Source organism: Geotrypetes seraphini, chromosome 1 (genome assembly GCF_902459505.1).
Source record: "Geotrypetes seraphini chromosome 1, aGeoSer1.1, whole genome shotgun sequence".
Taxonomy (NCBI): domain Eukaryota; kingdom Metazoa; phylum Chordata; class Amphibia; order Gymnophiona; family Dermophiidae; genus Geotrypetes; species Geotrypetes seraphini.
Window position 1 is genome coordinate 13,066,207 of NC_047084.1, and position 24,170 is coordinate 13,090,376.

The 24,170-nt window shown below is 43.1% G+C and overlaps 1 protein-coding gene across 1 annotated transcript in view; it reads left to right on the top strand.

Moving 5' to 3' along the window:
• Nucleotides 1–8,055: 8,055 nt before the first annotated feature.
• The window catches only part of TMEM161B (transmembrane protein 161B), a 189,556-nt gene continuing 173,441 nt past the window's right edge, over nucleotides 8,056–24,170 (top strand). The window contains exon 1 of the mRNA XM_033921743.1: nucleotides 8,056–8,228. Within this exon, the coding sequence (XP_033777634.1) occupies nucleotides 8,226–8,228 (3 nt within the window). The 5' untranslated portion in view covers nucleotides 8,056–8,225. The remainder of the gene's footprint in view (nucleotides 8,229–24,170) is intronic.

Genomic DNA, 24,170 nt, shown 5'->3' on the forward strand with positions numbered 1-24,170 from the left:
ACTCACAGTAGCATGGGCTGCAATAAAAATCAATGGAAAGCCAGCTAAACACAGAGCAAGCAAGGAGATCAGTACCTCAGGAACTGGATTTCAGGTCTTCTGACTGCTTCACCTTCCCAGTCACCTCAAACAGTGACTACTAGGACCTCTCAAGATAATTAGGGAAGACACGTGGTCCGGTTCTGATCCCAGCGTGCCTCCACAGAACTGAGCAGCCTGCGCTCTACCCCTTAGTGGACGAACCCGGGGTGAGATGGCTCCCAATCCTGGAGACCTGATCTGACCTGCAGGCTGTCCAGGGGGCTTACTGCAGTTTTACTAACAGGTAACCCCCCAGAAGCGAATTATACAAATATAAAAGTCTATGATCTCCCACCGAAGGATGTCCCCGCAGAGTGAATCCACAGCCCTAGGGCAAGACCCATGCCAAAAAACATATTGAAGTGGCTAGAATTTAAAATAAATAACGAGCAGAAGAGACAAGACCCTACAGCTACTAAAAACCCAAATGGTCCATCCAGTCTGCCCAACCTGATTCCAATTTAAATTTTTTCTTCTTAGCTATTTCTGGGCAAGAATCTAAAGCTCTACCCGGTACTGAGCTTGGGTTCCAACTGCCGAAATCTCCGTTAAAACTTACTACATCCCATCTAAACCCTCCCAGCCATTGAAGCCCTCTCCAGCCCATCCTCCCCCAAACGGCCATATACAGACACAGACCGTGCAAGTCTGCCCAGTACTGGCCTTAGTTCAATATTTAATATTATTTTCTGATTCTAGATCCTCTGTGTTCATCCCACGCTTCTTTGAACTCAGTCACCGTTTTCCTCTCCACCACCTCTCTCGGGAGCGCATTCCAGGCATCCACCACACTCTCCGTAAAGTAGAATTTCCTAACATTGCTCTTGAATTTACCACCCCTCAACCTCAAATTATGTCCTCTGGTTTTACCATTTTCCTTTCTCTGGAAAAGATTTTGTTGAATGTCTGAATCATATCTCCCCTGTCCCTCCTTTCCTCTATGGTATACATATTCAGGGCTTCAAGTCTCTCCTCATACGTCTTCTGGCGCAAGCCTCCTATCATTTTCGTCGCCCTCCTCTGGACTGCTTCAAGTCTTCTTATGTCCTTCGCCAGATACGGTCTCCAAAACTGAACACAATACGGCAAGTGGGGCCTTACCAATGACCTGTACAGGGGCATCAACACCTTCTTCCTTCTACTGGCTATGCCTCTCTTTATACAGCCCAGCATCCTTCTGGCAGCAGCCACTGCCTTGTCACACTGTTTTTTCACCTTTAGATCTTCGAACACCCCAAGGTCCCTCTCCCCGTCCGTGCATATCAGCTTCTCACCTCCCAGCATATACGGTTCCTTCTGATTATTAATCCACAAATGCATTACTCTGCATTTCTTTGCATTGAATTTTAGTTGCCAGGCATTAGACCAGGGGTGTCCAACCTATGGCCCGAGGGCCGCATGTGGCCCCATGATGTATTTTGTGTGGCCCCGGTCGAGGGCGATGCAGTGTTTTCCTCTGCTGCCTCCGAGTGTTTACCATCTTGTCAGCTCCCTCCTCTGACTTGCTGCAGCATTTGCACATTTGTGTGGCCCCAGAAACATTTTTTTCAGGCAATGCGGTCCAGGGAAGCCAAAAGGTTGGACACCCCTGCATTAGACTATTCCTCTAACATTTGCAGATCCTTTTTCATATTTTCCACTCCCTCTTCGGTGTCTACTCTGTTACAAATCTTGGTATCATCTGCAAAAAGGCACACTTTTCCTTCTAACCCTTCAGCAATGTCACTCACAAACATATTGAACAGGATCGGCCCCAGCACTGAACCCTGAGGGACTCCACTACTCACCTTTCCTTCCTCCGAGCGACTTCCATTAACCAGCACCCTCTAGCGTCTGTCCGACAGCCAGTTTCTAACCCAGTTCACCACTTTGGGTCCTAACTTCAGCCCTTCAAGTTTGTTCAACAGCCTCCTATGAGGAACCGTATCAAAGGCTTTGCTGAAATCTTAGTAAATTACATCTAGCATATGTCCTTGATCCAGCTCTCCGGTCACCCAATCAAAAAATTCAATCAGGTTCGTTTGACACGATTTACCTTTTGTAAAGCCATGTTGCCTCGGATCCTGTAACCCATTAGATTCAAGGAAGTACACTATCCTTTCTTTCAGCAACACTTCCATTATTTTTCCAACAACCGAAGTGAGGCTCACCAGCCTGTAGTTTCGGACATCCAGATTGTTGTTAATGATGCAGCAGAACAAGGGATAAGTCTCATTGAAAAATACAATACTTTTGAAAAAAGATGAACAGAAGCAATTTGTTCTTCGACTAGTGGCCAGCCATCAAAAGAAGTTTCCTTGTGCATCAAAGGTGGCTCTTATGTCAGACAGTTGATTATTTGTTAAGCGCACAAGAATTGTCAAGCGTAGTGGTAGTTTTAAAAACAGCAAGGTGGGGCACCCCCTAAACTTGTTTAAGTAGAATTTTGTGTTTTTCATTTTTATATAAACAAATAAAATTAGCCTTGTGGACAAATAAAATGTGTTAATATTTTTGGACCACCCTACCCCACACAGCACAGATGTCAGTCATAATAAGTGCTGCAGCATCTTATAGCATCCATGATAGTATTTCTCAGAAAAGATGGTTCATGGCCTAGTCAGACTTCAGGCCTGCAAAAGGTGAGCTACAGGGAACATCACTACAAAGGCCAAGCTCAACATGGATGGCAGTTGTCCCAAATGTGCCCCAAGCTAGCCCTTGTGTTTTAGAACTGTTCCAAAATTCAGTTATTTGGGGGAAACAATTTGGGATCATTTATGCTTTTATACAAGAGGCTCTCCCACTGCAATCTTATTGTCTTCTGTTTCCGAGGGGGTTGATAGGTTTGGTTCAATTAGAAGGGCAGGCCTTGTTCTTACTAAAGGATTTGATAGTGCCTACTCAACTGGAGATTCATATTAACACCAGCATTCCTTCAGTGGAAATGCTTAATGTTTGACCTGTTATGCTGGAAAGAAGAAATGCGAGGTATGGGGACTCCCCTAGATGGGAATGTTTCCAATCCATTTGGGAACCATACTGGGAGATACTGACTCATAGCAAATTCAAAATCATTAAAGTTGATTACCTTGCTTTTGTTTCTTACACCCCATTGCTCAGGGGATTTATCTTGATTTAGATACCATTTTGGATAATCTATTTACTATCATTTTCGCTTTTACAGTTTTTAAGGGTAAAGGAAGGGCAAGGTAGGCTGGGGAAAAATGAAAATCAGAAGCTGATATTAAGTGCTTTTATTTTCTCTCATCATCATAGAATTTAAGAAGGGTTCTCAATATCATAGTATGAATGTTTTCTTTATGGAGTGGCCTAGTGGTTAGAGCTGGTGCCTCAGGACCCTGAAGTTGTGGGTTCAAGCCTAGTGCTACTCCTTGTGACCCTGGGAAAATCACCTAACCTTACACTGCTCCAGGTACCACAGATAGATTGTGAGCCTGCCAGGATAGACAGGGAAAAGAGAACCTGATTAGATTGTGAACTGCTCATATGGCTATGCCGATGGATGGTATATCAAATTCACAAAATATACTTGAAAACTTAAACTTATTATGGAGGTTGCTGTGCAAGCTGTTAGAAATGTTGTGCGTCGCTCTACTTACACATAATAAGAAACAACTATATGTTTTGTATACACTTTGCAATTCTGTATATACCGTATATACTCGAATATAAGCCAAGATTTTTGGGCAAGAAAAATGGCCCAAAAACGGGGTTTTTCGCTTATATTCAGGTCAGTGCCCATCCGCCCCCCCAACCCGGAGCTGTTGTAGGCCTCCAGTAACACCTGATGGTCCAGGACAGGAGGGACACCTCCCGCCTCCTGTCACAGCTGACTGTGAAGACTTAACTCTCTCACACCTCCTCAATATACTTTTGAAATCCCTGGTGGTCCAGCGGTAGGCCAGGACAGGAGGGATCCCTCCCGCATACCTTTGAAATCCCTGGTGGTCCAGAGCAGGAGCGGTCTTCCCACACTCCTGCCCTGTGCTGAGCTGCTAGCTGAATACTCCGGCCCACCGATGGAGCACCAGAGATTTCAAAGGTACATGGGGGAGGCAGAAGGGAGTTAAAAATCATCAAAGAGGGCCGGGACAGGAGGCGGGAGGGATCCCTCCTGTCCCAGCCCACTGCTGGAACACCACAGATTTCAAAAGGTATGTGGGGAGGCCTGCAAGGCATCGGGAGAGTAGACAAGGCAAGGAGGGAGGGGGGACAGGGTGCAGAGCCTGGCAGGGTAGGAAGGGAGGGAAGGAGACTGGGTGCAGAGCCTGGCACTTGAATATTAACCCCCCCCCCCTTTTTTCCTCCTTTTTTGGGGGAAAAACATTACCTTGGTTTATATTTGGGTTGGCTTATATTTGAGTATACGATAATAGCCCTTTTAAAAAAAGTTTTACCCATGAATGCAAAATTTGGAGAACATTGCTCAGTAAGGTAAAGCCTAAGGAAAAAAGAAGCTAGGGAAGGGCATCAACCTTGATGAAGGGGAAAGTGTACAAAAAAAGTTAAATATTAACAATCAAGTACTGCTCTTTAACTGTTAATGCAGCACATAATGTGGCATTTAACACCACATCAATTACTGGCACCTGCATTAACTGTGATTAAAGACATCACATCAAAACAACCTTCCACTAAAATGCAGTTAATGAATGGTAAGTGTACAGTCTCTTAATTATAATGATAGGATGCAGTTAATGTAGAGGCTTTGCATTTGTTGCACATTAAATGTTGTCCATTAACATATGGTATTTGCAATATTAACAGCCAAGAGGACAAGACTGCTGTTCCCATTGGACATTGTTCTCCTCTTCTTTTCTCTGCTTCCATCTGCAATGTTAACACACTTTAACACGAGAACATTATAGCTTGCATAATGGACTTCATTCCTGGTCCTTCTCGGTACAGATGAAATTGAATGAATCAAAAACAAAATTACTCTGGCTCGGCCCAAAATTAGAACATCTGCCCACCCTCTTCGCACTACCTTCAGGCGCTGCACTGCAGCTTGAGTTCTCAAGCAAGGTCCTTGGCATCATTATCGATTCTTCTCTCTCCCTCAATGACCACCTCAACTCCTTGGCTAAATCATGCTTATTCAGCCTCCACATGCTGAGGAAAGAAAGATCCTATTTTCGCCAACATTTCGCCATCCTTGTCCAATCCATCATCCTCTCCAAATTAGACTACTGCAATGCCATCTACTTAAGCCTATCAAAAAAAAGTCTTCAAAGACTCCAGCTAATCCAGAATACTGCAGCCAAGTTGATCTTTGCAAAACGCAAGTCTGACCATGTCTCTCCACTCCTAGCCAAACTTCACTGGCTCCCAGTGATTTCCAGAATCCATTTCAAATGCTCCTGCCTGGCTTTTAAGATCATTCACGGCATCCTTCCTCCCTTAATCCCACTATCTTATAACTCCTCGAGTCCTGACTCTACCAGACCCACCCAAAGGTATAAATTATCCTTCCCCTCTCTACATGGTATTCGCTATGCAGGCAAACTGGGAAAATCCCTTCTGTTCAGAATCACAGGTCTTTGGAACGACCTTACTACCCCGCTGCGGAACCTGGGCTCCCTCCAATTATTCCGCAAGCAACTGAAAACCTGGCTTTTCACTAAAATGTAATTCTATCCCCCCTTACTCTTCTCTTCTATATATAAGTTCATGTAAACCTTTTTTTTCCTTCTCTTCCTATATTTTAAGTTCTTGTAAACCATGCTGAGCTCCACAACATCCGTGGAGATGATGCGGTATATAAACTTAAGGTTTAGTTTAGTTTAATTAAAGGGGTCTTGAATTTAGCTAACATAAGGCCATGAAACAAAATAAAAGAATGAAAGTTTTTTTTTATTAATTCAATCACAGCTAACATCCTTCATTGTCATTATTCATGCTGTACCAGCAAAGATTTTCCATCAGTTATTATTAAAATTCAAATATTATAATGTAATATAGTATTGGAGGTGAAGAGAGGCCTAGTGGTAGAGCTGCTGCCTCAGCACCTTAAGGTTGAGGGATCAATCTCAGCGCTGTTCCTTGTGACCCAGGGAAGTCACTTAGACCCCCTTTTACAAAGCCGCACAGCCGAGTACTGCAAAGCAAATGCTCCATCACTCCTTCAATTCCTATGGGTGTCGGAGCATTTACCGCAACAGTCCAAGCTGCCGGCTGTTGTAAAAAAGGGAATTAAATCCACCATTGCCCCAAGTACAAAATACACTTCTCCCTCCGTATCTGCGGATTCACTTATTCATGATTTTTCGGCTGTTGACTATGACCCCTAATTTTCGTCACTGAACCTGGTGTTTCACATTGGAAATCGCTGCTCCCGGTGGTTCCTGAAGGAAATTGCTGCTCCCGGCATTGTACAGAGCAAATCGCAGGTTGGGTTATTCACGGTTTATTATCTTTTTCAGGTCTATTTTACCCAAAAACCGCAAATAACCTGCAAAAAGTTATTCGTGATTTTCAGTATTCACGGCTATGTTCTGCCCGCATCCCCCACACATACGGAGGGAGAAGTGTAAGTACCTGTATATATGTAAACCGCTTTGAATGTGTAACCACAAAAAGGTAGTATTCAAGTCCCATCCTCCCTGTTTACAAACAGCAACATAGAATTTAAGCAAAAAAATCTCTAATTTTCTATGCATTTAGTGGTATACCTTTAGCATCCCTATATGCAGGATAAGAAACCCTTGTCTATTATAGAGATCACTTCAAAACAACCATCTATTAAAATTAATTCTAGTTTGACATTTCAGTGAAAACCACTGGTAACATCAAAGTTCTTGCATACCATATCTCTCTCTATTTTTTTTTTTTTTTTTTAATTAAGCTCAGCATGATAAAGAGGATATGGATAATGCTTTGTATCAATAAAGATTTACTACAGAAAACACATCCCTGGTTTATCCTCGTTTTCTCCACTCTGGATTTTTGTTGATATTTTCTGTGAGCACTGCACTCCTTAATTTACAGAGGAAAGAACATACAGTACTAATAAGTAACAGAGATGCATTTCGGAATATACAGTACAGTATAGTGGTACTCCTCCCCTAGTTATCCACTACTAGCAGCCACATAGAGCAGAGTGGTTGCGAAGATGCTGATGCAGAAGTAACTTAATAAACATTAAACAACTTCTAATCCTCTCACCGCCCTTTCACAATTTAGATGTAGGCAACAAGGCTAATTGCAGAGGAGATCCAGAGCTGAACTAAACTGTATATTTACTTGTACTTCTTTCTTTCTCCAAACTATATATAAATGATCATCACAAACATTTCTATAAAATAAGCTTTAGTACAAAATTAAGTCAAAGCAGTCTCTCTTTGTCTTAAAAGCTGCAGTTCATTTTAGTAGCGCACTCGAGCAGCTCCTGCCCATGAATTTCTACCACACCAAATCTTCTTTCTCATCGCTTAGACAGAACCACTCCCAGTCCATAGAGCAGAAGCGCTACTCCATACAGACCACATATCTCGGCCAATGTAGCCCGCAGTAACAACTTAAAAAAAATAGTCCTCATTGCCTGTAACCATTTTTATCGGTCTAGTTCCTTTCCAGGATGTTTTCTGGAAGTCTATCTTCGGCTTTGTCCTCTTTCCCAGTCGATCTAAACATAACCAACGCTGCAGTAGCTTGCTCCGCCCATTCCATTCCTCGTGTTCAGCTACAATAAAACGTCACTTAGACGATAAAGTCACGTGATACCGGCGCCTAGCTGAACTGACAACGTCTTAACCTCTTCACCCAAGCTTTTCCTGAAGGGGGCCTTCGACGTTTTGGCCTGCCCAAACGCGCCTGATTCAAAAGCTGTAGTAAATAAATACACAAAACGCAGCAAAGGGTTTCACCGACCCCATTCATTTTGTTCACGTTCAACTACACAACAAATAAAATGCCCGAAAAATGAAGGCGTGCAGGGGGATCCAGCAGCACTAGCGAAGATCTAGAAGCGGCAGTACTTAGTCAGCTTATCTCAGAGGTCCTGCCGTGACCTCCAGCAATAGTGAGAGATCAGGGCCGGAATACGGGACGCGGGTTAGGGATTTGCTTGTCTCTTTTCGTGTTCAGGCTGTCTTGAGACCGGTGACGGTTTCAGGAATTGACTGTAGCTGGTCTCTGTTGGCATGGTAAGTAATAAAATTGTCACATTTAGCTGGCCCCTGTAATGGTATTTACGCTCTTACCAGCATGAACGAACTGCTGCAGCAGCAGCGCAGTCAGATCAATTAAATGCAGTACTGTATTCAGAGGCATTCAGCGCTATAAGTTCACTGCTGAAGCCGCTTAATTTACAGATCCTACAGGCAGCTAGGTTTTCAGATTTAATTCTAATAGCTACACGCATAGCTTACATATTTAGGGAAACCATGGATCAAGCATCCCCCCTCCTCAGCCTAGTGTGCAGAGGAATCAGCTGAACAATCCTGGAAAAGCTAATGAAGAGTCATTGATTATTTTTCTACGAATAATATTTCCATGTACTGTTCTGTTCTGCATAGGCAGCTGCATCCCACGGTGCACATCAGAGCCTCCAGAAATATTTCGGAGATGTGTAGCAGATCTGTCGCTTTGAGCTATTCATAGTATGCTTTATGATTTTTGTTAATCGTGATGCAAAACTAAGAGAATGGTGTGGTTGAATTTTGTAGGTTGACAGTATTAGAGAGTTCGTTTTCTGTGAAGATACCTCCCAGGTGGTAACATAGAGTGGTACAAGGACTATATGCCCTTAGGGCTCCTTTTACTAAGCTGTGTTAGGGCTTTAACGCGCAGAATAGCGCGCGCTACAATGCCTTGCACGCTAGATGCTAATGCCAGCATTGAGCTGGTGTTAGTTCTAGCCGCGTAGTGCAGGGTTAGCGCACGCTAATCTGCGTGTGCTAAAAACGCTAGTGCACCTTAGTAAAAGGAGCCCTAAATTCGGTGGTGCTGTATGGAAATCAATAAGGAAAGTGAAGCTTTAAGTGAAACTTAGCTGCTATTTTGTACTTGCAAACTCTAGATTTTGTACTCCAAATGTTATTTCTAAGCAGGAACTTAGGTTGTTTACCTTTACAAGCATTTCAGTACATCTGATTTCTTGGATGAAACTATTAGTATGCAAACTATTTAGTTAAGGTTATCCCAAATCTGTCCAACTGACCCCATGGTCAGACTTTCAGGATGTCCATAGTGTATATGCATGCTGTATTCTCCCTATGCAGTATTATGCAACCTCTCTATCTCTGCAAATTCATAGCCATTTAAAGTAAATGTATAAATCCAGGTAAAAAAATTATTCCATTCTGTTTGTGTTTTTTAAATATATTATCAATTTTGTAATATAAACTTTGCTGCATGGGCCAATGATTGGCTGAGTGGCAGACTTCAGAGGGTGGTGGTTAATGGTACTCTCTCTAAAACATCGGAGGTGACCAGTGGAGTGCCGCAGGGCTCGGTCCTGGGTCCACTCCTTTTCAACATATTCATAGGGGATCTGACTCAAGGGCTTCAAGGTAAAATAACACTATTCGCCGATGACGCCAAACTATGTAATATAGTAAGTTAATGCAGTTTACAGAATTATATGGCGCAGGACCTGCTTACATTGGAAAGTTGGTCCTCAACCTGGCAGCTAGGCTTCAATGCTAAGAAATGTAAGGTCATGCACCTCGGAAGCGGAAATCCATACAGGACGTACTTCTTGAACGGAGAAACTTTAACTAGGACTTCAGCAGAACGAGATTTAGGAGTAATCATCAGTGCAGACATGAAAACTGCCAATCAAGTGGAGAAGGCTTCATCTAAGGCAAGGCAGATATTGGGTTGTATCAATAGAAGTTTCATCAGCCGAAAGCCTGAAGTCATAATGCCGTTGTACATGGCCATGGTGAGACCTCATCTGGAGTACTGTGTGCAATTCTGGAGGCCACATTACAGTAAAGATGTGCGCAGAATTGAATCGGTTCAGCGGACGGCCACCAGGATGATCTCGGGGCTCAAGGGTCTCTCGTACGAAGAGAGACTGAACAAATTGCAGCTCTACACTCTCGAGGAACTTAGGGAGAGGGGAGACATGATCGATTTAAGTACCTCACGGGACGTGTCGAAGTGGAAGATGATATTTTCTTTCTCAAGGGACCCTCGGCCACAAGAGGACACCCACTCAAACTCAGGGGTGGAAAATTTCATGGTGACACCAGAAAGTATTTCTTCACAGAGAGAGTGGTTGATCATTGGAACAAGCTTCCAGTGCAGGTGATTGAGGCAGACAGCGTGCCAGACTTTAAGAATAAATGGGATACCCATGTGGGATCCCTACGAGGGTCAAGATAAGAAAATTGGGTCATTAGGGCATAGACAGGGGGTGGGTAAGCAGAGTGGGCAGACTTGATGGGCTGTAGCCCTTTTCTGCCGTCATCTTCTATGTTTCTATGTTTTTAATGAAAAGTGGTATAAAAAGTTTTGAATAAGCATAGTTGTATAATTAACATGAACAGATACTTGTGATTTTAGATGGTAAAAAGGAAATATTTTCCCAGGCTAAATTAATAATTTATCTGTTGCCTAGGGCTCTTGTAACATAGTAACATAGTAGATGACGGCAGAAAAGATCCGAATGGTCCATCCAGTCTGCCCAACCTGATTCAATTTAAATTTTTTTTTTAAATTTTTCTTCTTAGCTATTTCTGGGCAAGAATTCAAAGCTCTACCCGGTACTGTGCTTGGTTTCCAACTGCCAAAATCTCCGTTAAAACCTACTCCAGCCCATCTACACCCTCCCAGCCATTGAATCCCTCCCCAGCCCATCCTCCACCAAACAGCCATATACAGACACAGACCGTGCAAGTCTACTCAGAACTGGCCTTAGTTCGATTATTAATATTATTTTCTGATTCTAGATCCTCTGTGTTCATCCCACACTTCTTTGAACTCAGTCACAGTTTTATCTGTTGCATGCACAAGAGGGGAAGAAAGGGAAAGTTTTTGGCTGAGCTCAGTGCCACAGTAAACTGAAGTGGTAGGTCCTAGTCCTGCTACTAATGATGCAGATGGCTAGTAGTGGCACCTTGTCTACAGGACAGAGTTAAGAAAGTCAAGAGTCATCATAGCACAGATGTTAACGGAGACTGTTACAGCTATGGCTTCAGCATGCCTAGAAGCTTTGAGCAGCAACTTTGGTATAGGGTGACTTGGAGACAGGCTTTCCATAATAATGCATATCAAGTTGGTAAGTAGTCTGCTTCTAGAACAAGAGCTTCTCTTCCAGTCACTGTTTCCTTGAGCGGGGTGACAGAAAAAACTACTCCCAAGAAGGATTCCTTCTAAGATTTCCAAGTGGTTGTTGCAAGGATGAAAAGTGCCCTTTAGGATTTTTTTAGTGGCCTGAATGTAGCCAGATTGAGTGAATACAATGAAAGCCTGAGGAACTTGGAACAGCGAATAGCAGTTGTGAGGAATTTGGTGTCTCCTGTACAATCTGTAGGCATGGCTTATATTAAAGATAACTCTGTAGTAAAACTGAACCCTGGAAAACATATTTGGAAGTGAAAACAATATTCTTCAACTTTCCCAAGATGAGACTCTTGCCCCATAACCCCCTTCCTCCAGGTATTATGGAAAATGTATTTCATATGCTGAAGGGCTAATAGATTATACTATCCTATCCAATCCTATCCTATCTCCCTTGCAATCAGACATCTTTCCCTTTCCCCCCCCCCTGTACCTTAAAACTTTGTCTTCATTTCTAGAGGTTCAGTGATTCACATGCCTGCAGCTGGTCTCGGAGTCTTCTGCAGCTTCATGTTTCTCTGGGTGGGATGCATTAGAACAGGGGTGTCAAAGTTCCTTCTCGAGAGCCACAATCCAGTCGGGTTTTCAAGATTTGCTTGCACTGCTTTCATGGTATGCTAATAGATCTCATGCATATTCATTGGGGAAATCCTGAAAACCCGACTGGATTGTGGCCATCGAGGAGGAACTTTGACACCCTTGTATTAGAGGGAAGGCTCTGAGGCCAGCTGCAGCACCAGGTATGAATCACTGCTACTGGTGGTGATCTCTGAGGTTGTGGGTTCAAATCCTACACTGCTCCTTGTGACCCTGGGCAAGTCACTTAATCCCCATTGCCCCAGGTACGTTAGAGTTGGAGCCCACCAGGCAGGGGAAAATGCTTGAGTAACTGAATATTTTGTAATCTGCATAGAATTGTAGGCTATGCAGAATATAAATTATGAAATGAAAGACAAAATTTTAAGGTATACTGGGGGATTGTGGGAGGGAAGAAAGAGTTGCTGGACCACAGGGGGAGTTAGGAGAGTGAGGAAAATCAGCTGGGTGACATGACCTTGTAAAAAGGTCTTGGAAGAACATGATGCATGAAGTACGACAGATTCAGCATATTCAAATTTCTATCATGTATATTAATTGAAGCCTAGGTTTAACTTATTTGGATTTATTTATGGATGTTTGATTACATGTTTCAGTTATTTGTAAAATTGATACCTGTTTTCACAGATCAGGACATATGTTCAAATTTGGTGTTTTTAGGACCTTGTTTAGTTTGTGGATACAGATATAAAATTCACAAATGAAAGAGATGATTAACATTAGGATGAAAAATTGTAATTTAGGTTCACAGGAAGTAAGATGTTATTTTTATATAGGCATATATTGTGGAACTAGAAACCACAGTGCCATATAGTAAATTACATACAAGTACAGTCAGTCCACATCCCAAATAACTTACACTTTAGACGGGTTTTACTAATAATTAGAACATGTTATCTGCAGCAGGCTTATAGGAATAAAATGGGTTCTGTGGCAGATACCTGCACTAACCTTTAATAAAATACCACCTTAGTTTCTTAACCAGTGTAATGAGGATGCCTCTTTGCCACTTGACATTGGAATCCTTCAGTGCTAGTGCTGATGTAGCTGAATCAGTTCCTTTATTTGGTTGAGACTTCAACAGTGTTTGGGCCCTTGGTGTTGATATTAATACTTGGACTTGAAGGGAAACATCTGTCTCTTTGATATTGCTACATCTGCAGCATTTATTGGGGTCAAGGTCTCTGATGCTATTATACTTGGGATGAACCTGTCAAATCAAAGAACTTCTGCTCTTGAGGTATTCAATCCCAACCCGCAATCAGGGAGTTGCAGAAATCTACAACTTTTCTGAACACATGCTCCACCCCCTTAGCCTAAGAGCTAGTAAACATCCAGTTACAATTTCTGCAAGCAATCCATGCAGAAGGCTTTTGCAGTTGCTCTGCTTCTTTTTCTTAATTTTTTACTTAAAGTTTGTTTCTTGGTGGCTTCAGTGCCTTGAGACCCCTTATCAGTGGTCCCCTGTCAGAGAAAAGAACGCTGTCCTGCAGTGCCAGACTGCACCTTCACAGAGAAACTCTGGTGGATTTGTGGAGCCAGCCTGCTATGTGCCACCCTTCTTAGAATACCCGGGATCCCTTCCCTTGGAAGTCTGCTGGCCGGTGTCCTTGTCACAGGTTTCAAGCGTAGGCTATTTGTGCCTGGAGGGAAACCCACCCAAGTTTCAAGGTGCAAGGTGCCTGCCATTCCTGCCCCCAACCGCATGGCAGGGGATCTGTGGGGGCAGAGCTTATAGTCTGTGTCTGGTAGGCTGGTAGTCCGAAGATCTTCAGTTCTATGCATTTGGTACTGTTTCTGAGGCAGAAAGTCCTTTTTCTCCACTTGACTACTTTTTAAAAATGCTGACAGGCACTTTAGAACTATGAGTACCTCTATTATGTTCTATGGGAACTTCGGGAGTGGCTTGTGAGGAGCTTTAATTTGTGTTTTTCACAATTTCTGAGGGTAGGGTTCAGGTCCTCCAACTCCCCAGACCCCAAATCGCAATTTTTTTAATTTTGGGGTTTTTGTCATTTTTGCCGTTTTGGGTGTGAATTCACTAGCGGTGGCCATCTTGGATTTTTATCAATCTTTTTTTTTCAAAGTTTTATTTATGACTCAAAATCCCTCAATTTGCCTAAAAATCATTTGGGTTGGACTCCCCAGCACCTAATCTGCTGGATTTGTGCAGTGATTGCGCTGGATTGGCACCAGATCGGTGACTGTGTACCTTGTACCATAGCATGCAGAGGGAGGGGACAGGACCTTCGGATTTAGCCTCTTCTGCATACTCAAGGACTGGGAAGCTGACCTGGGTCTGTGACTTCAGAAAAAAAATATTGTTCAGCGGTCCTGCTGGCATCTGGTGCACAACGCCTGTGTTCCAAGTCTGGGGACTCTTGTGGTGGAGCGTATGTCTCAGTTGCTCCCTGCCATGGATGCGGGGTGTGACTTTTCACTGGAATTTATTTGGCTTCTCTGGAAAGCTTTTTATATGAACCACACTTGTTTGTCGTGTCAAGTGGGCGCATTGGAGCTATCTCAGCCTATTGCGCCGGTGGCTGTTTGGAAGCCCTCTTGTCATGCAGTGGCAGACCTAAATTGCATCAGTTGCCATTCAGATAATGCCATTGCTGGGACTAGTCGGCTTGACCGCCCTGAGAGTCCGGCTTTTTAAGCATGGTTTAAGCAGGCTTTTTAAGCATGGTTCTGTCTCTCTTCTCATTGCTGATGTGCAACGTCTCTTAGATATTGAAGTGATAGAACCTGTTCCAGATCACAAAACAGGCTTAGGCAGATACTCCTTATATTTAATAGTGCCCAAAAAAGGCTCGGAAAGCTGGAGACCCATTCTGGATCTCAAGTCGGTCAACTGTTTCTTGTGGATTCCTCATTTCCATATGGAAACAGTACGCTCAGTCATAGCAGCTGTCTCTCCAGGACAGTTTCTGGCGTCCTTGGATCTCACAGAGGCTTATCTCCATATTCCAATCTAAGTGGAGCATCGAAGGTTTCTGCATTTCCAGTTCACTGCTCTGCCCTTCGGCCTCGTGATGGCACTCCACACTTTCACCAAGGTGATGGTAGTTGTGGGCGGCCTTTCTCCACTGGTAGGGGATCCAGGTCCATCCTTATCTGGTCAACTGGTTGATTCGAGCTTCATCTCGTTCGGAGTGTGAAAGTGTGGTGGAGATGGTAGTGTCTCAGTTGCAGGTATTGGGGTGGATTGTCAACTTAAAGAAGAGCAATTTGATGCCTTCCCAGTCCTTGGAGTATCTGGGGCTTCTCTTCAATACCAAGCAGGGTCATTTGTTTCTTCCCGAGGAATGAAGACAGAACTTCAACAGCAGATCTGATCTCTTCTGGACTGCCCGGCTCCTATGGCCTGGCTGTATCTTCATGTTCTTGGGTCCATGGTGGCCTCTTTGGAAGCGATCCCCTGGGCCCGAGTGCATATGTGTCCATTAAAGGAGTCCCTTCTCTCTTAGTGGTCTCCGATGCATCATCTCCTTTAGATGCCGCTCCCCTGGATGAAGCCAGCTTGTAGCAACCTGAGCTGGTGGCTTCAGGGGGAGGATCTCAGGGCAGGCTTCTTCGAATATCAGAATGGATGACTCTCATGATGGATATCAGCCTGTAGTGTTGGGGTGCTCACAGCGGGAATGATCCATTCAGGGGCAGTGGACTCATCATCAGAAAAGTTGGTCGATCAGTCGACTCGGGACAATTCAACTGGCATTACTTGCTCTCCAGCCCATTCTAGAAGGAAAAGCGGTTCAAGTATTCTCCAACAACGTCATGGTGGTGGTATGCATAAATCTTCAAGAGGGCATGAAAAGTGCTTTCTTAGGCTAGGAAGCTTGCATGCTGTTTCGTTGGGTAGAAGCTCATCTTCTGTCACTCTGTGGCCCATGTGGCTGGCGTTGACAACGTTCATGCAGATTTCCTCAGCCGGCAGATCCTGGACCTGGGAGAATGGTCCCTCTTGCAGAAGGCATTCAGTCTGATTGTTAAGTGCTGGGATCAGGCTCAGCTGGACTTGATGGCTTCAGCAGAGAACTCGAAGGCCAGGTGCTTTTTCAGTCAAAGAACACAGGGAAACCTAAGGCTGGATGCTTTGATGCAGCCCTGGCCGGTTCACAAGCTGCTGTATGTATTCCCTCCATGGCCTCTGGTTGGTTGGGTCATCTGCCGATAGCAGCGTATTCTGGCCTGGTGATTCTAGTGGCTCCGGATTGGCCTTGCCACCCGTGGTATGCGGATTTCATACATCTTCAGTGGATGAGAAGCTCCGGCTCCCTCTTTATCGATATCTTCTCAGTCAGGGACTGGTGCCCATGGAGAACCCATGGCACTTTGGTCTTATGGCATGGCTCTTGAGCGCTTAGCCTTGATGAAGTGCGGTTATTCAGAGATAGTTATCTCAACTCATTTGCACTCGAAGAAACCCTCTACTATGGCTTGGAAGGCTTTCCAACGGTGGTGTGCTAGGGATCAGGTGGAGCCTGAGAAGGATCCCATTTCAGTAGTCCTGGCTTTCCTTCAAGACGGTTTAGACAAAGGTCAGGCAGTAGTCTCCCCAGCAGTTCAGGTTGCAGTCCTTTCATGTTTTTGCATACTGCTCATCAGATATAACCAGGTTTATGAGGGGGGCGCTTCGTCTGCATCCTCCTTACATCTTCCTTTCCCTTTGTGGAATCTTAACATCATTTTGCAGTGCTTTGGAGGGGCCCCTTTGAACCACTGAACGATGCTTCTTTTCTGGACCTAACGATCACAACAGTCTTTCCGGTTGCCATTGTCTCTTCAAGGTGTATTTTGGAGCTTCAGGCAACCCTTTCTCCGTTTTATGGACGCAGGTGTTTTCCTCTGTACTGTACCTTCCTTCTTGCCAAAAGGGTTCTCTGCTTTCCATTTCAACCAGGAGGTTAGGTAGCCTGCATTTCATCCAACAGGTTCGGAGCACAAAGATCAGATCTTACGCAAATTGGATGTCTGGAGGGTCTTGCTCCATTTTTGGGAGAGGACTAATGAGTTCAGGTTGTCTGATCACCTTTTTGTTCTAACTTGTGCTTCGCCATGGTAGGCTGGCATCCAAGTCCTCGATTGCTCAATGGATTTGAATGGCCATTTCCACAACATGCATTGCCCGCGGCAAGCAGCCACCTATGTCGCTTAAAGCACATTTGATGAGACATGTGGCTGTGTCATAGGTGGAATCTCACGCAATTCATCCTATGAAATTTGCAGGGTGGCTACTTGGTCCTCTCTTCGTACCCTGGTTTTACTGAGTGGATGTGGCAGCGCATTCTGATTCCCGTTTTGGGCCTTCGGGTTTAAGGGAAGGCTCTTCTGTCTCTCCCTAACTACTGTTGCTTTAGTACGTCACCTAACCTATGGAATGCGGAAGGGACATACAGAATGGAAGATTAGGTTTATACCTTCGATAATCTTTCTTTCTGTTAGTCCCTGGAGGATTCCATATGACCCGCCTTCTCAGTATACACTCAGTTGTTTGGAGTAGCCTGCTCCTTTCTGCCTCTGTTACTTTCCTTACAGGCTTGAAGATTTTCCAGTTAGTTGCCATATCCTGTGGGCAGTTTCTGTGAGTATGCACACTACCGAAGGCCTTTCTTGGGATGCTTGATGCACACAGCATTGTTCCTCAATGTTTTCCTGAGTTGCATTGTGCCTGTTTCACTTGTTAATATTTTGCAGAGCCCCCTTGTCATGGATTTAGTACTTAACTGGATATGTTTACTAGCTCTCAGGCTAATGGGGTGGATCATGTGCTCAGAAAAGTTGTGGATTTCTGCAACTCCGGATTGAACACTTAGCATATGGAATCCTCCAGGGACTAACAGAGAAGATTATTGAAGGTATAAACCTAATCTTCCATAGGAATGTCTTGCTTGAGTCTAACGCATGATAGACACAGTCCCTGAGAAACAGTCACCAGTTTTGTCTTGCTGAATCATGTACACTTGAAGAATATAGAGATCTTCAGTTTCTGAGAATTTAAGCAACAAATAACCAAAGTGATGTGCCTGCCTGCCTGTTCTGTCTGCTGCCTGAAGACAGCATCTATGATTTCTCTGCCAGCTATCATTAATTTGAAAATATTGTATATTGCATGTATATAGTTCCATAGGGGTTTCCCCTGAGTTCTACAGTTTTATTAAGGCTTGTTTCCTTTGTTCCTTTCCTCTCCTTGGCATGTCTGAGCATTGTGTCCTTTGGTGAGTTGATAGGTTCCGTGGACTTTTCTGAGATTCCTAGCAGACTCTGCTATGCAAATGTATTACAATGAGGTCATTAATATTTAAGCAAGCACTCCGGGCAATTCTCTATTATTGCCGAGTGATTCTCTAACCTTACTACATTTGTGAGCAAAATTTTCCTGCAGGTCTGAGCTGTCCTAGCCTTACTTTTTGACCAGTGCCTGAGTGCTGATTGGCTTAGGCATTGACAAGAAAGTAAGGCTTGACAGCTCAGACCTGCCAGAAAATTTTGCTGCTGTCAAGCAACCAGCCCCTCCCTCCTCCCCCCCCCTCCAGCAGCGGGAGAGATGTCCACTCCCTCCTGCTGCCAAGCAATCCCCCTTCTCGGCAGCGGGAGGAATGCCCACTCCTTCCCACCACCAAGCAACCCCACCCGCAGTGGGAGAGATGCCCACTCCCTCTTGCTGCCAAGCAACCTCCCTGACAATGCCCTCCCCCCCCCCCCCCGGCAGTGGGAGGGATGCCCACCCCCTCTTGCCACCACTGTCATACCCCTGCAGACCCCCCGCCTCCCTTTACCTTGTTTATGAAGGCCATCTGGAGGAATGCCTCCTAACTCTGGCCAGATGGCGCACCTCTTCAAAATGGCGGGCCTTCCCCTCCCTGGTGGCTAAGATTATAATTAGCCCAGGTTGCTTAAGGCCCCTCCTATAGTGTCAGTTGCCCTGTTTTGATCGCTTTTCTCTTTAACTACTGTACAACAGTTGCTCACTTAGCTATAAGGAAAAAAAAAACTTCTTAAAAATGTGTTGCATAGCATTACAGTTTAGAATGAAATCAGTTAAGATTAGGCTTTGGTATTTCAAATTTTTGATATGAGTAAGAATATTTTTTATTTATATGGCAGAGCAAAATTGTTTCCCAAGTTATTGGAGAATGTCACTTAGCAGGCCTCTTTATTTGACTTTAAAGACTTGTAATATTTGCTGTGCATACATGAACCTGGTTTCAGTTTTTTTAGTGCCATAAGTTTGACATTGCCACCAAAGTCGCAAGCCTTAAATTGGAGCTGGTCTTATTTGACTTTTAAGCTGAGTAGGGTTATCAGTAGGTTTCTAGCTTGCAGCTATAAATTACACAAGTTTAGTTAGTTTTCTAAAAGCATACAGTTGAATGAGCTGACTTTCTAGGAATGTCAAAAGTCATTTGTACTAATTGTGCCTCTTTGGAAACCTACATTTCCCTGCCTCTCCCTTTTCTTTCATTTTTAAAACTGTTTATTTTCCACTTCTTTGGTAGTTTAAGACTTTGCTGGTGGCAGTAGACAATAGTCCATCTCACTCTATGAGAAAAGGGAAAAATTTTTCTTTCTTTAACACTTGCCGAGTTCCATCATCTTCCAATCTATCCAGAAGTAAGACAAACCAGCATCAACTGGTAATTCAGTCATTTATTCTGAATGCAGAATTACTGAGCACATAAATGATTGAATTACCAGTTGATGTTGGTTTGTCTTACTTCTGGATAGATTGGAAGATGATGGAACTCGGCAAGTGTTAAAGAAAGAAAATTTTTTCCCTTTTCTCATAGAGTGAGGTGGAGTTTTGCTTTATCAAGATTTGAATTACCTCGCTTTCATCTTCATTGTCATTAGGCAGTAGACAATAGCCCATTTAAGCAAAGAAGCCTGGTACAGACAGGCCTTTAAAGATTAACTTAACAAAGGGCTCCTTTTACAAAGGTGCGCTGGCCGCTTCTGCCTCCTTTTAAGCAGGCGGTACTAATTTTGCTTGCTTGCACTATAGCGCGCAGTCATTTTGTGCGTGCGCTAAAACCACTAGCGCACCTTCGTAAAAGGAGCCCCAAATGTTTAGTTATTCCAGAAATGCAACCAAATGAAAGTTGCAATGGGAAATCCTTTGAGGACTGTTAGGGTTTAATTTTAATGCACTGCAGGCTGTAATTCTGGTTGGTTTGTTTTTTAACCAGTGGGGGTGGAAATGAATAATTAGTTTTATGGTAGCCCTATCAGCCTTTTATTCTGCTTTCCTGCTTCTTTAGTTCATTAAACAGTATGTTACAGGCAGGTGTTTGAGAAGGGCAACTGCCTGTTTTCTGTACTTGCACTGCAGGCCATGAGCACTAACAGCTTGTATCTGAAGAGCAGAGCTAAAGTATGTTTTGACTTTATCTCGACCCTACCAAGGGCTCCTTTTACAAAGGTACGCTAGCGTTTTTAGCACACGCACAAGATTAGCATGTGCTATAGCGCGTGCTAGCTGAATAATTACCGCCTGCTTAAAAGGAGGCGGTAGCGGCTGGCGTGCGGGGCATCTGTTTGACTTCAATAAAAATGATTTACAAAAAAAAAAAAACCCAACAAAAAAACTGCTAGTGCACCTTTGTAAAAGGCGCCCCAAGTGACTCGGAAATATCCATTGGCATTTGTATTACATCATGAATAAAATGGTGTCGTTGCCATTTTAATCCACTTTTAAAAGTTTAAGAACATAAGAAGTGCCATCTCTGGATCAGACCTTCGGTCCATCAAGCCCGGCGATCCGCACACGCGGAGGCCCTGCCAGGTGTACACCTGGCGTAATTTTTAGTCACCCATATCCCTCTATGCCTCTCGTAAGGAGATGTGCATCTAGTTTGCTTTTGAATCCTAGGACGGTCGATTCCGCAAAAACCTCCTCTGAGAGAGCATTCCAGGTGTCAATAATAAAATGAAAACAAAACGAAAGAATATAAGGTGATACTTTTTTTAATTGACCAGAGGAAGGTGGTTTTCAGCTCCTGATATCCAATTTAAAAAGGTATTTAGTCTAAACACTACAAAGTATTTTGATAAATTCCAGACTGTCGAAACTCACAGTACTGAATATGGAGTTTCTCAAGGAGCATTATCATCTCCATTGCTCTTTAACTTATATATTAGACCAGTTATTGAAATTGCTTTGAAGTATGACATTCATATTGTAGTTACCAGGGTTCCAAGTTAGGATGATAGCGCCCCTAGGGTTACACTACAACAGGCGCACTGCTCAATATGGAGTTCAGCCCTACAGGTAAAATAGTTCATAAAGAAAAAAAAAACCCAAAATCTTTAACCCAGCAACAAACACAACTCTGGTTTCAAAGTCCCATTTCTGAGAATATGTTGCCTGCTTGTCCTGGGATAAAGCACAGTTACTTAACTGTAACAGATGATATCCAGGGACAGCAGTCTTGCATCCCTCTCACCTTCCCTAGTTGACTTCTTAGCTTTTTCACTGAACTGATGGTCCTGTGAGCCGACGGGTGAGAAGGCACAGTATGGGCGGTCTGAAGACTTCTAAAGAAGTTAAAGTGACAGTACACTGTTGAACTGTCCGTACTGGGGCTCCGTGGATGATGTCACCTATCTGTGAGAATATCTACCTGCTGTCCCTGGATAACACCTGTTACAGTAACAGGGTGTTTTTTGTTTTTTTTTCTATTTTATAGATATTTACTGGCTTAACAGTGATATCATACTGCCCTCACACTACAGTCTAGGCAGGGGATGAAGAACTTTTGTGCATAAAATCAGAATGAAACTTGGGTATGATCATATGTGATGATCTTAGGTACCAAGCAGGTAGAAAAAGTGATGGCGAAAACTGGAAAGATACTTGGTGAGGGAGAGGAATGGCCAGTAGGAAAAGGTAGGTAATGATGTTGTTGTATAAGACTCTGATGAGACCTCATTTAGAATATTGTGTACAGATTTCCCTAAATAATATTCCTCCAATTAATAAAATTTACTATTTGTCAAATAGAAAGGCTCTACAAAAGGATTCAGGAAAAAGAATGGTCAAGAGACTCAGATTGATTTTGAAAATGTGTCTTTACTTCGTGAACAAACTTTAACGGCTGACACGGAAAGAGCTACTCTCTTGGTGCCTTTTTTTTTGAACAGGACGCTAATATGATTTTGAAACTATACGTTAAGAATTCTCAGAAATTATTTTGGGGTCAGAAAATATGCTTATACCCCGATGTTTCTGAAACTACTCAGGAACGAAGAAAGGAATTTCTTTCCTTACATCAAGAGACAATTAAGTTAGGTGCTACATTTCTTCTTTCGTACCCCTGTAAATGCCTGGTTAGGTACTTGGGTGTCAAATATACGTTTTATTCTCCAGAACATCTGAAGCAGTTCCTAGATATTAAGAAAATCATCAAGGAATGATTGGAAAAGGGGACTTTATTGAATAATTTAGGGCTCCTTTTACAAAGGTGCGTTAGGGCCTTGACGCGTGGAATAGCTACCGCCTCCTCTTGAGCAGGCAGTAGTTTTTCGGGTAGCGTGCGCCAATCTGGTGCATGCGCTAAAAACGCTAGCGCACCTTTGTAAAAGGAGCCCTTAGTCATTGATTCACGCTACTTTTCTTGTGGTCTAAGAAAAGGGATTTAGATGTGGTTATATTATAAGAAATTTTCTTTTTTTGAATAATTTTTCTTCTCTGTGTTTCCTGCAGCAAGATGTATTCGTGTGAATTTTATTTGAAAGTTATAAATAAACAAAACAAAAAAGAATATAAACAGGATGGATTTTGTTCAGAGGAATGCTAGTGGTTGAAAGAAAACAAAGAGTAGGTTTAAATGGTCAGCATTTTCAATGGAGAATAGTGGGGTTCCTAAAAAACAAAACAAAAATCAACCCTACAAAATCCTGCTGCTTTCACAATCTATCTATACACCATAAGAAAGCAAAAATAAATAAATAATAATTTGGGAGATAGTGGAATAACTGAAGAAAAAGCTCCAGAGCCTCATCGGGAAGAAACTCTCCTCGGACTAGAGAGGATATTCACTTCATCGGCAAAAAAGACTAGTGCTATAAAAATATTTAAACCCTTTTATTAACCAGTCTTTTTAATGTAACTGTTTATTATTGGCTTACTCCATCCACCTTTGTAAATGGTTAAAATAATAGTGACAAACTTATCTTGGTCACTTGCAGATTAGTCAGGGTCCTCCGATCAGTTGTTATCCAATTATTAGTTAGTACGTCCTTAGACTCTGTTCTCAACCTTATTCTCTATTCTTGTTTCATTGATGCTCTACTCTCTACCCCTAGCTTCTGTGCCGTAAATATTTCTCTGTGCAACATAACTTTCACCAGGAGTCTAGTCCCAGATCACAGTTTATTTAATTTGGCATAGCATCTCAGATGTCCCATCACCACCTTTAAACTTCACATGGCCAAAATTGAACTTCCTCTTTCATCTTTCAAACCATTTCCTACCTTTCACATTTTTATGTCTTTGTAGATAAGTCATCCTCCCTGGCCTCTCTATCTTCATTTCTCTGTGTTTCGTACATATCTAAACAGCTTATCAGAATCCTTCTGATTTTTTTTCAGGTAACTATGGTAAGATCTTTATCCATTCTTTCCTCTTCTGTTGAGAATTCTGTAACCTCGTTCTCACAAGTTTCCTGCTGCATTTTTCTCCACTACATTCTTTTTCAGTGCTTTCCAAACTTTTATTCCATTTCATCTTGTTTTAATGTGACTTAGAATAGATCATGAAAATAAGGGGAGTAGAGGCCTGCTAGTTTATCTCTCTTCCTACATTCACTTCCCCACTCCTTACAGTTTTTCCAAAGCATGAAGACAACAGTATCAGCAGTCGGCACAGGCCATATGTGTCGGTGTGAGGTTGAACCCCAGTATGTTTTATGTTTATTAAAATTTGATATAGTGCTCCAGCTTCCAACAGTCCTAAGCAGTTTACATAAAAAGAAAACACAATGGGCTCCTTTTACAAAGGTGCGCTAGCGGTTTTAGCACGCGCAAAAATGCCACGCGCTAGCTGCTACTACCTCCTTTTAAGCAGGCAGTAATTTTTCGGCTAGCGCGCGTTAATCTTGTGCGTGCGCTAAAAACGCTAGCTCACCTTAGTAAAAGGAGCCCAATGTCTTTTAAGGTAGTGGTTTTTCTCTCTTTTGTTTACTTTCGTTTTGGCA